At 47.4% G+C, this 16,513-nt stretch overlaps 1 protein-coding gene across 2 annotated transcripts in view; it reads right to left on the bottom strand.

The window, feature by feature from the left end:
- The window catches only part of SIL1 (SIL1 nucleotide exchange factor), a 65,643-nt gene that overhangs the window by 43,878 nt on the left and 5,252 nt on the right, over window positions 1-16,513 (bottom strand). Inside the window, exons 2-6 of one of the 2 annotated variants that reach the window (XM_077926484.1) lie at window positions 15,625-15,694; window positions 9,844-9,957; window positions 9,412-9,547; window positions 6,724-6,844; window positions 85-193 (exon numbers count right to left, since the gene is read on the bottom strand). In XM_077926484.1, the coding sequence (XP_077782610.1) occupies window positions 85-193; window positions 6,724-6,844; window positions 9,412-9,547; window positions 9,844-9,951 (474 nt within the window). In that variant the 5' untranslated portion in view covers window positions 9,952-9,957; window positions 15,625-15,694. The remainder of the gene's footprint in view (window positions 1-84; window positions 194-6,723; window positions 6,845-9,411; window positions 9,548-9,843; window positions 9,958-15,624; window positions 15,695-16,513) is intronic. The other variant, XM_077926485.1, reaches the window with a different exon arrangement.

A 16,513-nucleotide genomic window follows, 5' to 3' on the forward strand; every position in this document is an offset into this window, starting at 1 on the left:
TTTTCCCCATTTTGAGTGAAGAACATAATAGCTATGCTTTCAGTGCTATGTTTCAACGCTATGTCGCATTTTCTCGGATACTACCTTTTGAGCCAGTGTATCATCTGTCTTCATGCTTTTCTTCATTTTAGACAAAGCCTTCTTGAGTTCTTGCGTTGTGAATGAACTCGGGTCGATATCTATGTGCCCCAGCCTTGCAGAAAACAAAAACAGGCATCACAGAGATGAACAATTGATCCGCAGTGAGGAAGAAACAAATATTTGATGGGCAACCCAAATCCTGGCCTTGGTTATTACTTTATTTAGCACAGGACAGACAGCCCATGTTTGATCTTGCATTCATTTACTACTGGGTTAATAATAATAATAATAATAATAATAATAATAAAGCTGGAATTTGGCAATCCAAGTGCATAAATTGATAACACACTAAAATGTTTCTAAGTTCTAATTGTGTCTCCCTAAAGCTCTTGTCTGGGAACAAATAAAATAGGTTAGTCACCTCCCCAAGGCAAAAGCCAGATGTTCACAGTCATGGAAGTCTTAATATTAAACTCTGACATAAACAAGCTCATTTTCAGATGTAACAGATAAACAATTTGGGGGGGGGGGGGGAGAGACATATAAACCTACAAAAAGAAATATAAAACTGAAGAAGAGGGTTTTTTTAAAAAAAATTGAGTGTATGCTTTGCATGTATAAGGAAGCAAACATTCCAGTCCATCTTAGAGAACAAAAGAAGCCACTATTTTGTAAATTTTGTTCCAGTGAACACACTCTTCAAAAAAAAAGGGGGGGGGAAGCTTCTAAAACAAATAATCAAAGTAAGGGAGTGCCCAAGGCAATTTGCATCAAGCAGACCACGCAGATCTGCCAGTCAAGTCTGCCGTTCCTCCTGCAGTTCCCTCTGCAATCTTTCATTTTGACTCTTTTAAGATAATATTTCCATTTCCTGTCCATTATGTTGAAGGCGCACTCTTCCTGGGACAGCTCAGTCGGCAGAGCGTGAGACCCTTGATCTCAGGGTCATGCGTTTGAGCCCCACATGGGGTCAAAAGATTCCTGCATTTTACAGGGTTGGACTAGATGACCCTCGTGGGTTATTCCAATGCTACAATTCTGTGATTTATATTTTACTTTCTTCTGGACAGTACTACCTCGGGTTACAGACACTTCAGGTTACAGACTCCGCAGAAATAGTACCCCGGGTTAAGAACTTTGCTTCAGGATGAGAACAGAAAACGGGTGGTGGCAGCAGGAGGCCCCATTAGCTAAAGTGGTGCTTCAGGTTAAGAACAGTTTCAGGTTAAGAACGGACCTCCGGAACAAATTAAGTTCTTAACCCGAGGTACCACTGTAATACCGGGACGCAGGTGGCGCTGTGGGTTAAACCACGGAGCCTAGGGCTTGCTGATCAGAAGGTTGGCGGTTCGAATCCCCGCGACGGGGTGAGCTCGCGTTTCTCGGTCCCAGCTCCTGCCAACCTAGCAGTTCGAAAGCATGTCAAAGTGCAAGTAGATAAATAGGTACCACTCCAGCGGGAAGGTAAATGGCATTTCCGTGCGCTGCTCTGGTTCGCCAGAAGTGGCTTAGTCATGCTGGCCACATGACCCGGAAGCTGTATGCCGGCTCCCTTGACCAATAAAGCGAGATGAGCGCCGCAACCCCAGAGTCGGCCACAACTGGACCTAATGGTCAGGGGTCCCTTTAGCTTTACCACTGTAATGTTTCATTCTGGGTTGTTTTATTGGATGTTTTCATGTAGGTTGAGAATTTCCACACACACCCTTAAAAATATAAATTGGTATAGAAATGAAATGAAAAATTATGATTTTTTTAAAAAGAAAGAAAGATCCACAAGTACAAGGGGTAGGCTGCTATCCCTATCCCGGATGCTTCTAAGCCTTGCCCCCATGTCTAAGCATGCAGCAGGCAATCTGAACCCCTCCCAGCACAGAATTCCAAATGGCACACATAGGATCCCCTGCTCAGACACCCATACCCTACACAGGGATGGTGGAGAGGTGGGACGGGCAATGGGTGGCTGCCGCGAGCAGGAGATTGCCAGCGGCTTTTTTGCAGGTGATTGGTGGGTGTGGCAAGGTCCGATGGCTACTGGCAATTGGGTGGGTGATTGGCACTTGCTTTCGGTGAGCCTGCAGACAATTGGTGGCTTTGTCGATGTCCATGTGATAGTCTGTGGTGGTCCTGCGGGTGAGTGATTTTTGGAAAAGGTAAAGGGACCCCTGACCATTAGGTCCAGTCGTGACCGACTCTGGGGTTGCGGCGCTCATCTCACTTTATTGGCCGAGGGAGCCGGCGTACAGCTTCTGGGTCATGTGGCCAGCATGACTAAGCCGCTTCTGGAGAACCAGAGCAGCACACGGAAACGACATTTACCTTCCCGCTGGAGCAGTACCTATTTATTTACTTGCACTTTGACATGCTTTCGAACTGCTAGGTTGGCAGGAGCAGGGACCGAGCAACGGGAGCTCACCCCGTTGCAGGGATTCGAACCGCTGACCTTCTGATAGGCAAGTCCTAGGCTCTGTGGTTTAACCCACACCGCCACCCGCGTCCCAATTTTCAGTAACCCCCCACAAAAAATCACAACAAGTCCAGGCAATCATCCCCAGAAAAACGCTCTGCAATTGTGGGCAATCCCTCCAAAAAACAGCTCAGCAACTCTGGGCAATCTCCCTGCAAAAAAGCTGAACAACTCTGGGCAAATTCCCCCTATTTTTTCAATTTTGATTCCGCAAAAAGAGGGGCCGTGTTATACAGTGGTACCTCGGGTTACATACACTTCAGGTTACAGACGCTTCAGGTTACAGACTCCGCTAACCCAGAAATAGTACCTCAGGTTAAGAACTTTGCTTCAGGATAAGAACAGAAATCGGGCTCCAGTGGCACGGTGGCAGCAGGAGGCCCCATTAGCTAAAGTGGTACCTCAGGTTAAGAACACTTTCGGGTTAAGAACAGACCTCCGGAACGGATTAAGTACTTAACCCGAGGTACCACTGTACATGGAAAAATACGGTAGTTCAGTGGCAGAGAAGCTATTCTGCAAGCAGCAGTAGCCAGACCCAATCCCCAATGACTGGGGGAAAGGCCCCCGCTCTGTGACCCCGGAGAGATGCTACAACAAGGAGGACTGATATTTCTGAACTATGCATGTGTCCTGATACGTTGGTAATTTCAGAACTGTAAAGGCAATTTCCCTCGAGAAACAGCTTCTCAAATGAAGGATAGCGCTTCCCCCTATTCAGGTCCCAACCCAAAGACATATCAATCTAGAAGGCGTATGCAAAAATTCTCAAATGCATCCCCAAATAAGCACATCTTCAAAGCAGAAGGGAGGGGGGCAGGAGAGGAGCCTGTTTGTCATCCTAGATTATCAAAAGCGAACCCGGCTTCCCTCGTGGTAATTATACGATTAAGACTAAGGCGACACACCAACACCACCATCTGGCTTGTTTGTAGTATCAATGAGCCCAAGCTCTTCTGTAATAAATTTCCCTTTCTCAGATGTATAGATGCACATATCTCATATTTCCCTTGGAGGAAGGGAGAGATCACTTCAAAAGGCGAGGCTTGCTGACAGTCAACCGTTTCGGCTGAAACTTAGAAAGAGCAAGATTTGAAAGAGTGAGTTTTCAAGAGGAAAGGGCTGAGCGCTGATGAATTGCTAATTCTATCTTCAGATTTCCCCCTGCAGTTCTTGAAATCTCTCTCTTCGGCCAGTTGTTTATATGAAGTTGACAATGTTGTCTCTTCTCTACTGATCAGTCCCACGATATTTGCCAAGCCTGAATGCCACCACAGCTCCCACCGGCTCATGAGGACTGGCTACCCAACAAAGGACAGGCGTTCTCAACATCCTGTAGCAAAATCCACAGTATTGACTTGCTTTCCTAGTTTATGTCCTAATGCCTCTGTTTGTAAAGTTTCTTAACAAATTGTACAGTCATACCTCGGGTTACGGGACGCGGGTGGCGCTGTGGGTTAAACCACAGAGCCTAGGACTTGCCGATCAGAAGGTCGGCGGTTTGAATCCCTGTGACGGGGTGAGCTCCCGTTGCTCGGTCCCTGCTCCTGCCAACCTAGCAGTTTGAAAGCACGTCAAAGTACAAGTAGATAAATAGGTACCTCTCTGGCGGGAAGGTAAACGGCGTTTCCGTGTGCTGCTCTGGTTCACCAGAAGCGGCTTAGTCATGCTGGCCACATGACCCGGAAGTTGTACGCCGGCTCCCTCGGCCTGTAAAGCGAGATGAGCGCCGCAACCCCAGAGTCGGCCATGACTGGACCTAATGGTCAGGGGTCCCTTTACCTTTACTACCTCAGGTTACAGACGCTTCAGGTTGCGTTTTTTCAGGTTGCGGACTGCCGAAACCCGGAAGTACCACAATGGGTTACTTCCAGGTTTCGGAGGTCGCACATGCGCAGAAGCACTAAATCGTGCATTGCGCATGCACAGACGTGCCGAATCGCAACCTGCGCATGCACAGACGCAACGCTGCGGGTTGCAAACGTGCATCCCGCACGGATCCTGTTCGCAACCCAAGCATCCACTGTACTAGATTTCCTATCTATGGGTCTGGCTTGCGGGGAGCTGATTCAATTTCCCGCAATTCAAAAACTGCATTTGATACAACATCAACTCATGGCGAACCTCCCTCTCCTATCACATGGGGTAGCATTCGAGTGCTGTCCCTCCACCAATGGAAGGTATCCCCCAGCAGAATGGAGAGGGGGGGCATTTTCGGTGGTTCCCCCTCCACTCTCATCAAAAGTTGCTTCCGAGGGCGGAGGGATACTCTGCGGTGAACTGGAGGGGAGAGCACAGGAGGAGAGGAAGAGTTGCCCAAAACTGCCCCCTTATCCATGTTGATCTATTGCCATAATAAACTTGAAACGAGCCTTGAACCGCGCCCTTGAAGCCCATCCTTGAGATAGACCAAAAACATCTGCTTAGCAGATGCAGTTGAGCGTGAGACACCCCGTGTGGCTGCCAGAAGATGTGAAAGTCTGTGAGCAGAGATCTGTACAGTGGTACCTTGGTTTACGAACTTAATCCGTTCCGGAAGTCCGTTCTTAAACCAAAGCGTTCTTAATCAACTTGATCCCCTTCCCCTCTATCCGTTTCCCTTTCTCCTTCTGTGATGGAACTCCTATCTGGGGACTTCCCTGGCTTTTTTCCCTGGCCCATGTAGGACCAGTCTGGATAGTTGGCCTTGGTGAAGATTTGATGTTTTCATCCCCAAAAAGTTTTTGATTTGAGTTTCTACTGAAATGAGGCTGCATTTTAATGTTGTATTTTAATCTTGTTTTTAAGTTGTATTTTAATCAATTGTTTTATACCTGGTGTTAGCCGCCCTGAGCCCGGTCTTGGCTGGGGAGGGCGGGGTATAAATAAAATTTAATATTATTATTATTAAACTAAGGTGTGCTTTCCCATAGCAGCGGGGGACTCAATTTACAAATGGAACACACTCAGCGGGAAGCGAAACATGTTCTGCTTCCAAGGCAAAGTTCACAAACCAAAACACCTACTTTGACCAGTAGCATTGTGTGACTTGTAATGGGAATAATAAATACTTTAGAGAAAAACTGGATGGGTGAGGTGGTTACATGATCTCCTGCAATGATTTTGCAAAGTTTTTGCAGATAAAGTTGCTCAGATTCGGGAAGAGGTAGACGCCACCGTCTGGTACACAGGTTAAGACCCTATCTGCCTGTGGACTGCCTCGCCAGAGTGGTGCATGCTCTAGTTATCTCCCGCTTGGACTACTGCAATACGCTCTACGTGGGGCTACCTTTGAAGGTGACCCGGAAACTACAACTAATCCAGTACACGGCAGCCAGACTGGTGATTGGGAGCGGCCGCCAAGACCACATAACACCAGTCCTAAGAGACCTACATTGGCTCCCAGTACGTTTCCGAGCACAATTCAAAGTGTTGGTGCTGACCTTTAAAGCCCTAAACAGCCTCGGTCCAGTATATCTGAAGGAGCGTCTCCACCCCCATCGTTCCACCCGAACACTGAGGTCCAGCACCGAGGGCCTTCTGGCGGTTCCCTCATTGCGAGAAGCCAAGTTACAGGGAACCAGGCAGAGGGCCTTCTCGGTAGTGGCACCCGCCCTGTGGAACGCCCTCCCACCAGATGTCAAAGAGAACAACAACTACCAGACTTCTAGAAGACATCTGAAGGCAGCCCTGTTTAGGGAAGCTTTTAATGTTTGATGTAATACAGTATTTTAATATTTTTTTGGAAGCCGCCCATAGTGGCTGGGGAAGCCCAGCCAGATGGGCGGGGTATAAATTATTATTATTATTATTATTATTATTATTATTATTATTATTATTACTATTACTACTACTACTACTACTACTACTCCTGTCACGGGATTTCACCAAGAGAGGGCTAGACTGCTGCTGCTGTTGTGAAGACGCAGGAAGACTTAGATGGGAGAGAAAGGAACCCAGAGTTGGGTCTCACACACCAACAATCCTGTCCACTGACAGAATGGAAGAATGGAGCAGCTCTGGGAAGCATCAGGGAACTGCGAAAAACGAGGCTGGAGGCCCCACAAACCACAATGTGTCACAGGTTGCCCACCTGACTCTATGGAAATCCCAAACCGTCCTCAAAGGACGGCAGGGAAAACAGAAGTTCATCTGCTTTCTGCTTAGAAAAATAGAGTTGTCTGAAGTTACCTTACCCTTTACTTTTTTGAGGGTCTTTCACGTCACTTTTCTTATTTTCGTTATCTGGAAGCTTGGCTAATTTTTCTCCTGTCTGAAGATTTAATTGCACATGTAAGCCGGCAGGAACAGCCTGACCTGCAAATAATAATAATATAGATATATAAATTAGCACACATTTCTTCTTCTCAGTGTTTCATTTCAAGACCAACATTTTCTATCAACATTATACAGTAAAAGGCAGCAAATTAGAAATCATGAAACATGACTGAAGTCAAAGTCAGTGAAACATGGGGTCACATCTACTTAATTCAGGAGGGTTCTGAAAGCTTCTCTGTGTGAGGGAAACAAGCAGAAGGTTACTGATGTTTGGGTTATTCCTTCAAAGAAGCTGAGTGCAGCTGGTTTAAACTGCTTCTCTTATCTCTTTCTGTCCAGGTCATGCTGACTGTAATAGCGAGGCCAGAAGGAGCCTGGGTTTCACTTTCTTTCTATCTCTTTTCGTTCTGGTGTGTTGTTCTGTACATAGTGTTAAGATCTAAACTTATTATAAGTTTGTAAGGTAAAGGGACCCCTGACCATTAGGTCCAGTCGTGACCGACTCTGGGTTCCGGCACTCATCTCGCTTTATTGGCCGAAGGAGCCGGCGTACAGCTTCCAAGTCATGTGGCCAGCATGACTAAGCCACTTCTGGCGAACCAGAACAGCGCACGGAAACACCGTTTACCTTACCGCTGGAGCGGTACCTATTTATCTACTTGCACTTTGACGTGCTTTCGAACTGCTAGGTGGGCAGGAGCAGGGACCGAGCAACGGGAGCTCACCCCGTCACGGAGATTCGAACCGCCGACCTTTTGATCGGCAAGTCCTAGGCTCTGTGGTTTAACCCACAGCGCCACCCGCATCCCATTATAAGTTTGTACGTTTAAGTTAAGTCTGCTGCAACTGGATTTCTTAAGCACAATGTCAATCCTGAATGTATTGGATTTGTGACATTTATGCTCATTTGTCTTCAGCAGTAAAGCTCTGTGGATGAAATGCCTCTGGTCTATTATTATTTTTTGAAACTCCGCAATGTGTTTAAATTGTTACTCTGCTGACTATACATTGGAATCTACTCTGGATCAATACTGAGTAGGATTTCAATGACAACCTCTCCTTTGAGACTTTTTATTTTATTTTTATTTTTTATGAGGGGTGGGAGGACTTCTTAAATGGTCAATCCAGTTTCATTGCTAAGCAACTAGACCAGGCGTCCCCAGACTAAGGCCCGCAGGCCGGATAAGTCCTGAGGGACTCATTTATCCGGCCCACAGCAACCCCCGCCGCCTGCCACCCGCTTTTACTGGCGCGGCGCAGCTGCCCACTTCTGAGGAGCACTGGAAATAGCTTGTGCGCATGCATTGTTTCCGGTGCACATCTGGGTTGTAGGAGGCCCATGCACATGCACACAAGCTATTTCCGGTGCTCCTCCGAACCGGAAGTGCGCCGGAAATAGCGTGTGCACACGCATATGGGCGCGCACTCCCCTGCCCTCCACACGATCGGCGCTGGAGACACCGGCCTGAGGCGCGGTAAGTTTGCTGACCCCTGAACTAGACCCAGCCAGGTCTGATAAGTATCTGCTTTGTTATGTAAGCTTGGGACTGTGTGCTGCCATAGGAACTAATTAGCTGGAGAACCTTCTGGAAAGTGAGGCAAGGGAGGCATGTGTTTGTATGTGGGTCTGAAAAGAGACTTGCTCTCTGTGCAGAATCCAAAGTGATGTTTTTGGTGGTCCCGTTAGAAACCTAATGGGGGAGAGTTAATGCTGCAAGCCTTCCATCTTATGTCTGGCCTATGTATGCATGTAAATAAACTTTATTTCACAGAAGGCAATGTCTGCCTCCAGTGACATGTAAGGTAAAGGTAAAGGACCCCTGGGCGGTTAAGTCCAGTCAAAGGCGACTCTGGGGTTGCAGCACTCATCTCGCTTCAGGCCGAGGGAGCCAACATTTGACCACAGACAGCTTTCCGGGTCATGTGGCCAGCAGGACTAAACCGCTTTTGGTGCAACGGGACACTGTGAAGGAAACCAGAGCGCATGGAAATGCTGTTTACCTTCCCGCCGCAGTGGTACCTATTTATCTGCTTGCACTGGCGTGCTTTTGAACTCTAGGTTAGCAGGAGCTGGGACAGAGCATCGGGAGATCACCCTGTCGCGGGGATTCGAACCACCGACCTTCCAATCGGCAAGCCCAAGAGGCTCAGTGGTTTATACCACAACGCCACCCACATCCCTCCAGTGACCTGTACTCCAAATTAATCTAACCCAAGAAATGCACCGATTCCCTGAAGGCTCTCCCTGCTCAGAAACAGGAGAGTGGGTAACAACACATTAGTAAACAGTACCCTTCTGAACATTCACTAAATTATTTCATATTTAGTTCAGCCATTTCCCTCTGTCACTGGGCTGTTTAAGTAGATATATGTGAGTAAATTTATATGCAATTATGCTGTTGATTTTGGGGAGGAAAGATATTCCCTATGAATAACGAGAATCCAAAATAGGCTATTCCTGACAGAATTGGGATTAAACTGAAAAATTATTGGCATTTTTTGGTACAGGGTGTAGTAGAATGCAGCTGCTACCCGTTTCATTGCAGTTTCTCTTGAGTAGCAGAAATTACATAAAAAAATAAAAATCTTTGCCAACTTTAAATTACCTGGCCGGACAGTTTGCCATTGATTCGTCGGGTAGAATACTTCCAAGTCTTCGGAATCAAAATCGTCTTCCTCTACTACTCCCTCTTGACTGTCCTCTTCCTTCGAATCACCAACTTTTTCTGTGAGAGCAAATTCCTAGGGAATTAAATAAAAAATAAAATAAAAAATAAAAAATATATTATTTATACCCCGCCCATCTTAGGACTGTATACAGCCAGCTAGAATGCCTTTTAAGCACTCAGTTAAATAGCTGGTTAAAAATTTGCATTGAAAACACAGGATTTTCTCCTATGCTAGACAGACAGACAGAGACAGAGAGTTAAAACCCCAAAGGAATACAAACGGGTAAACCCACCTTGCCGCCACAAATGAATTCTGATTAGTTAACTTTCCCTGTACTTTCTCAAGATTCAGTTATGAAAGATACTCACTGTAACTCTGTCGTTTAAGCACGAAGGGAAACTCGTTACTAATAGCAGCAAAGCCAGCAAACTTAGCTTAACCACACTGGATCGCAGAACGCCGATGCTGCGAGACATTGCAACCTGAAATTAAGACAGTAGATGAATTAAGATTCCTCACCATTTCGAGTATTGCTGGCCCAGAAATGGAAACAAGAAGAAATTCCAACGAAAGAAGAATGGCAGACGAAATTAATGGACTATGCAGAATTGGACAAAATGACAGGAAGGATTTGAAACCTGTGGGACCAGAAATTTACAGAAGACTGGAGGAAGTATATGAATTATTTGAAGAGCAACTGTAATCAACAAATTACGCTAGTAGGACTACAAGACGTTTTGTAAGGAGAAATATACGAAGTGTTACAAAGTAGAAAAAGATAGAGATATTGGTTTTGTGTTTGAAATGTAACAGGGAAGATAAGAAATGCATACTGGGAGATTAGATTGGAAAATTTTCAGACAGGATTGATGGAAGTCAAAAACTTGAATAAGATGTAAAAGTATGTTTAATTGCTGTTGAAAATGATATGTTAAAAAAACTAATAAAAAATTATATATAAATAAAGATTCCTCACCATTTCACCTTGTGACCTTCACAGCATTGTACGATTTTACAAGCCAGCAATACTCCGAAGAATGTAAGAGTGCCACTAAGCATTCTTGACACATAACTGAATGACATGGAAATTAAAGCTACAATGTGCTTTAACGAAATGGTTGAGTTTACGATATAGGTGTACATTCTGTAACGCAATAGGGCACAACCTATGTCGACCTAGGAGTAGCTGAAGGCATTTTGCTTTTTTCTTGTGTGTCTGGGCAGATACATAATAATACGTGGGAGAGTTTAAGAGGCTTTTTCCCCCGGAATGCGTTTTCTCTCTGGATGATAAAAGCATACATGGTCTCCCCACCCACGCACCGACTTTGATGGTATAATGATTGTGCTCTATCACTAGCTGCTATTCACTGCTCTCCCATGCTTTCAGCGTGCATGGAGGCAGCAGCAGAGAAGCTACAAATTACAGCCCACCAAAATGATTTCAGCTATTATCACTGGTAGGGCAGGTCTGCGGGACCAGACCGCGGAAACAACAACAGCGTGTCAAAACCCAAACAGGTCAACCTGCCTAGAAAGGAAACTTGCACTGAAATTTGCCAGGAGGTGTGGTTTCAATCATATTTGTGACTCTGAACAGACAGGTTTCAGGTGCCCCTTCTCTTAAAGGGGCTGTCACCTGGTTTTAACCTTTAAAGCCCTACACGGCCTAGGACCCTCGTACCTACGGGACCGCCTCTCCTGGTGTGTCCCACAGAGGACCTTACGGTCTTCAGGCAAAAACATCTTGGAGGTCGCGGGCCACAGGGAGGTTAGGCTGGCCTCGTCCAGAGCCAGGGCTTTTTTGGCCGTGGCCCCAATCTGGTGGAACGCTCTGCCACAAGAGACTAGGGCCCTGCGGGACTTGACATCTTTCCGCAGCCCCTGCAAGACGGAGCTGTTCCACAAGGCACAGTCTGACCCCCCTCCTTTGGTAATCCCCACAGAACTCTAGCCCAATGGTTGCCATTAATTTGATTTTAAATGATTTTAGAATGAACTGATTTTAGAATGTTGTATTATTTTACTGTTGTTAGCCGCTCTGAGCCCGGCTTCGGCTGGGGAGGGCGGGATATAAATAAAAAATTATTATTATTATTATTATTATTATTATTATTATTATTATTATTATCCTAGCACGATTCCTTTAATTCTCCATACCTGTGCACGCTTTTACGTTTACGAAGTGGCTAGCTTAAGCCCCACTCTCCACCTGAGGACAGGTGATGCCTAGCACTCACCTGTGTGGCACTCAGGTACATCTCTCTCCCCTACCCTCCGTTAGCTGTAAAACTGGAGTAATGACCAATATCTTTGGACTGTTAAAAGAGCAAGCTCAGTATCCCTCCAAACAAATTTAGAGAACTTCCCACCACTTCCTTCCCTGTCCCCCATCTTTTGGTTTTGCTTTTTCCCAGATCTCTTTCCCTCTCTTCCTCCTTCCAAGTGTCAAGTCTATTTCTGCTTCCTTCCCCCCAAAACTTTTCTTTTTCCTCTCTCCTTTTTCCCCCTTTCTCTATTATATTTCATCTGCACAAACGGAGTGCATTTCAGGAACCCAAAAGTCGTACAGTGGTACCTCAGGTTAAGTACTTAATTCGTTCCGGAGGCCCGTTCTTAACCTGAAACTGTTCTTAACCTGAGGTACCACTTTAGCTAATGGGGCCTCCCACTGCCACCGCACAATTTCTGTTCTCATCCTGAAGCAAAGTTCTTAACCCGAGGTACTATTTCTGGGTTAGCGGAGTCTGTAACCTGAAGCGTCTGTAACCCGAGGTACCACTGTACCTGGAATTGTAAGCACTGTACACTTCTATCATTTGCAGATGCAGGAACTATGTGCCCTGCTGTCCCGTGGTTGGAATATTTGAGGGCTAAGTTGTAACACCACTGCCCCTCTACTCCTGTGCCTCTGCTACCGTAGCTGGAAGATGACAGAGGCATCACCAGCAGCCCAGTAGAAGGGAGAAGATAACAGAGCTTCTTTATGGCCTCGCTTGCACAACTGTCTTATAAGGTAGGCTGGTTGTGACCCAAGCAATCCAGTGGTGCTGCCCCACACCCCCTATGACCCCAAAGTGGGGTGAATTCTGGAAGGCCATGCTTTTCTTTTGAACTGGACTTCTCCGCAACCCTTCCCCTCTGCAGGGAGGTGGGACCAATTCGGATGGTCCGCCCCCGCCACTTAATGGATCCAATTGGCTTCCAGAGAGTGGTAGGGGATGCTTTATCCCAAGTTGATGGCCTTTCAGCTGATTCCCTGGTGGCACGCTGGAATGCGGAGTTAACCAGGGCTATTGACTGTCTGGCTCCGAAGCGCCCTCTCCGATTGCATGGAGCCCGGACAGCCCCGTGGTTTTCCCCGGAGCTGAGGGTGATGAAACAATCGTTGAGACGGCTAGAGCGCCGGTGGCGGAAAACTCATTCTGAATCAGACCGGACACGGGTTAGAGCTCAACGTCGAGCCTACCAAGTGGCAATGGCGACGGCGAAGAGGGCCTTCTTCACCGCCTCCATTGCATCTGCAGAAAACAGCAGCAGGAGACTTTTTCAGGTGGTTCGCAATTTATCGGAACCACCTGTACCACCGGGGCCTGGTAGGGACCCCAAGATCTCCTGCAATGCTTTTGCAAAGTTTTTTGCAGATAAAATCGCTCAGATTCAGAAGGAGGTAGACTCCACTGTGGGAGCAGGGCCAGGGCGGGAGAGTGCTAGAGTTCTGTCTGGTCCTGTTACATGGGATCAATTCCAGTCTGTTACCTCCGAGGATGTGGACAGGCTGCTTGGACAAGTGAAACCGACCACCTGTCTCCTTGATCCTTGCCCATCCTGGCTGATAAAAGCGAGCCGGGAAGGGCTGGGCGATGGGCTCTGCGGGGTGGTGAATGCTTCCCTCTGTGAGGGAGCCTTCCCAGACCCGCTGAAAGAGGCGGTCATTAAACCGCTTCTTAAAAAAACATCTTTAGACCCGGCCAATTTGGCCAACTATCGCCCAGTCTCAAATCTGCCATTCTTGGGCAAGGTGATTGAGCGGGTGGTTGCTGAACAACTCCAAGCACGCCTGGAGGAAACGGACCATTTGGATCCCTTCCAATCGGGATTCAGGTCTCACCATGGGACTGAAACTGCCTTGGTCGCGCTGGTTGATGATCTCCGGCGGGCTAGGGACAAAGGTGAGAGCTGTTTCCTAGTTCTGCTGGATCTCTCAGCGGCCTTTGACACCATCGACCATAACATCCTTCTGGACCATCTAGAGGGGTTGGGAGCTGGGGGCACTGTCATACAGTGGTTCCGCTCCTTCCTCCTGGGCCGTGTCCAGAAAGTGGTGGTGGGGGATGAGTGTTCAGACCCCTGGGCTCTCACTTGTGGGGTGCCTCAGGGTTCTGTCCTCTCCCCCATGCTTTTTAATATCTATATGAAGCCGCTGGGAGAGATCATCAGGGGGTTTGGACTGGGTGTTCATCAGTACGCAGATGACACCCAGCTCTACCTCTCCTTTAAATCAGAACCAGTGAAGGCGGTGAAGGTCCTGTGTGAGTGCCTGGAGGCGGTTGGAGGATGGATGGCGGCTAACAGACTGAGGTTGAATCCTGACAAGACAGAAGTACTGTTTTTGGGGGACAGGGAGCGGGTTGGTGTGGGGGATTCCCTGGTCTTGAATGGGGTAACTGTGCCCCTAAAGGACCAGGTGCGTAGCCTGGGAGTCATTTTGGACTCACAGCTGTCCATGGAGGCGCAGGTTAACTCTGTGTCCAGGGCAGCTGTCTACCAGCTCCACCTGGTACGCAGGCTAAGACCCTACCTACCCGCGAACTGTCTCGCCAGAGTGGTGCATGCTCTAGTTATCTCACGCTTGGACTACTGCAACGCGCTCTACGTGGGGCTACCTTTGAAGGTGACCCGGAAACTGCAATTAATCCAGAATGCGGCAGCTAGACTGGTGACTGGGAGTGGCCGCCGGGACCATATAACACCGGTTCTGAGAGACCTGCATTGGCTCCCAGTACGTTTCCGAGCACGATTCAAAGTGTTGGTGCTGACCTTTAAAGCCCTAAACGGCCTCGGTCCTGTATACCTGAAGGAGCGTCTCCACCCCCATCATTCAGCCCGGACACTGAGATCCAGCGCCGAGGGCCTTCTGGCGGTTCCCTCATTGCGAGAAGTGAGGCTACAGGGAACCAGACAGAGGGCCTTCTCGGTAGTGGCGCCCGCCCTGTGGAACGCCCTCCCATTAGATGTCAAAGAGATAAATAATTACCTGATATTCAGAAGACATCTTAAGGCAGCCTTGTTCAGGGAAGTTTTTAATATGTAACGCTGTACTGTTTTTAACACTGATTGGGAGCCGCCCAGAGTGGCTGGGGAAACTCAGCCAGATGGGCGGGGTATAAATAATAAATTATTATTATTATAACCAATGCACCCTGCTCTTCTCAGCCAAATCCGTCTTGATTGATCAAGAACAACAGGACTAGCATCCAGCTACCTTCCTCACCTAGGCGTTCTGCACAGGCTACTCTTTCCCCTATGAAATCCCCCGCTTTTACCTATGCAGGGCAGGCACATGGGATATTACCAGAATCCTAGTTTGGAATAAGCACACAACAGATCCCAAGAGCCAAATTATGTGCAGTTTTATTAAGAATTTTAAAAAGCAAGAGATGAGGGCAGTAGATGAAGCAGAAACCACTTTTTTCTTTCAAAGTAAAGTAGTATAGGGAAGGGACGCGGGTGGCGCTGTGGGTTAAACCGCTGAGCCTTGGGCTTGCCGATCGGAAGGTCAGAGGTTCGAATCCCCGTGACGGGGTGAGCTTCCATTGCTCGGTCCCTGCTCCTGCCAACCTAGCAGTTCGAAAGCACGTCAAGTGCAAGTAGATAAATAGGTACCGCTCTGGCGGGAAGGTAAACGGCGTTTCCGTGCGCTGTTCTGGTTTGCCAGAAGCGGCTTAGTCATGCTGGCCACATGACCCGGAAGCTGTACGCCGGCTCCCTCGGCCAATAAAGCGAGATGAGCGCTGCAACCCCCGAGTCAGCCACGACTGGACCTAATGGTCAGGGGTCCCTTTACCTTTTTAAAGTAGTATAGAAATGAAATAAATAATAATAACAACAATCATCATCACCTTTGAATAAAACATATATATATATACCTCTCTCCTCTGTGACTCTATATTCAGGGGTTCCTCATTAGAGCAGCACTGTAGAAAGGTTTCGTTGAGGCTAGGAAAAAGTTTGAAAACCACCATTTCAGGAGACACAGAAAACTCATATTTCCACATTGAATCATAATCCCCTCCACCAATACTGCACTAGATAAGATTAATGTCCAAACCCACAAATGAACTAGACCAGGGGTCTGCAACCTTTAAGACAAAAAGAGCAACTTGGACCCGTTTCCGAAGAAAAAAAAACTGGGAGCCGCAAAACTCGTCATTATAAAAATAACTTTTTTGTCACTTTTTTATTATTTCTTTGTTTGACCCCTCAGAATTACTCCTCCTCATAGAAATAAACGTTAAATTAACAAGTTACCTTTGTGTGTGTGTGTGTTCTTCACTCCCCTTCAAAACAGTGACCCGCGTACATGCCCCCTTTCAATGCAGTGACCAGCGTACATGCCCCATACAATGTAGCAGGCGGGCGGGAAGGTGACGTCGGGACGGTGCGTGACTAACGCACGCACCGCCCCCATGCGACATCACAACCAGTACAGCGCCCGCCACAGTGGGGAGTGTCGGGGCGCACAATGCGCCTCCTCCCCTCGCTAGTATCCGCCCCGGAGCCGCGGCAAAGGTGTAAAAGAGCCACATGCGGCTCCAGAGCCGTGGGTTGCCGACCCCTCAACTAGACCAAACATAACAGTACCTACAAGAACTTTGTCCCATTTCTACAGCAGCTACAACTTCAACACACTTTCCCAAATTATATCGTAAGCCCAAAAGTCATCTTGATGAACGATAAGTTCCATTTTTCATTTACCATGCCTCTGTGGAGACTGCAGCCTAAAACAATGTAAGTGGTTCGAGGTAGCGTTTTAAA

This window comes from Podarcis muralis, chromosome 3 (genome assembly GCF_964188315.1).
Source record: "Podarcis muralis chromosome 3, rPodMur119.hap1.1, whole genome shotgun sequence".
NCBI lineage: Eukaryota > Metazoa > Chordata > Lepidosauria > Squamata > Lacertidae > Podarcis > Podarcis muralis.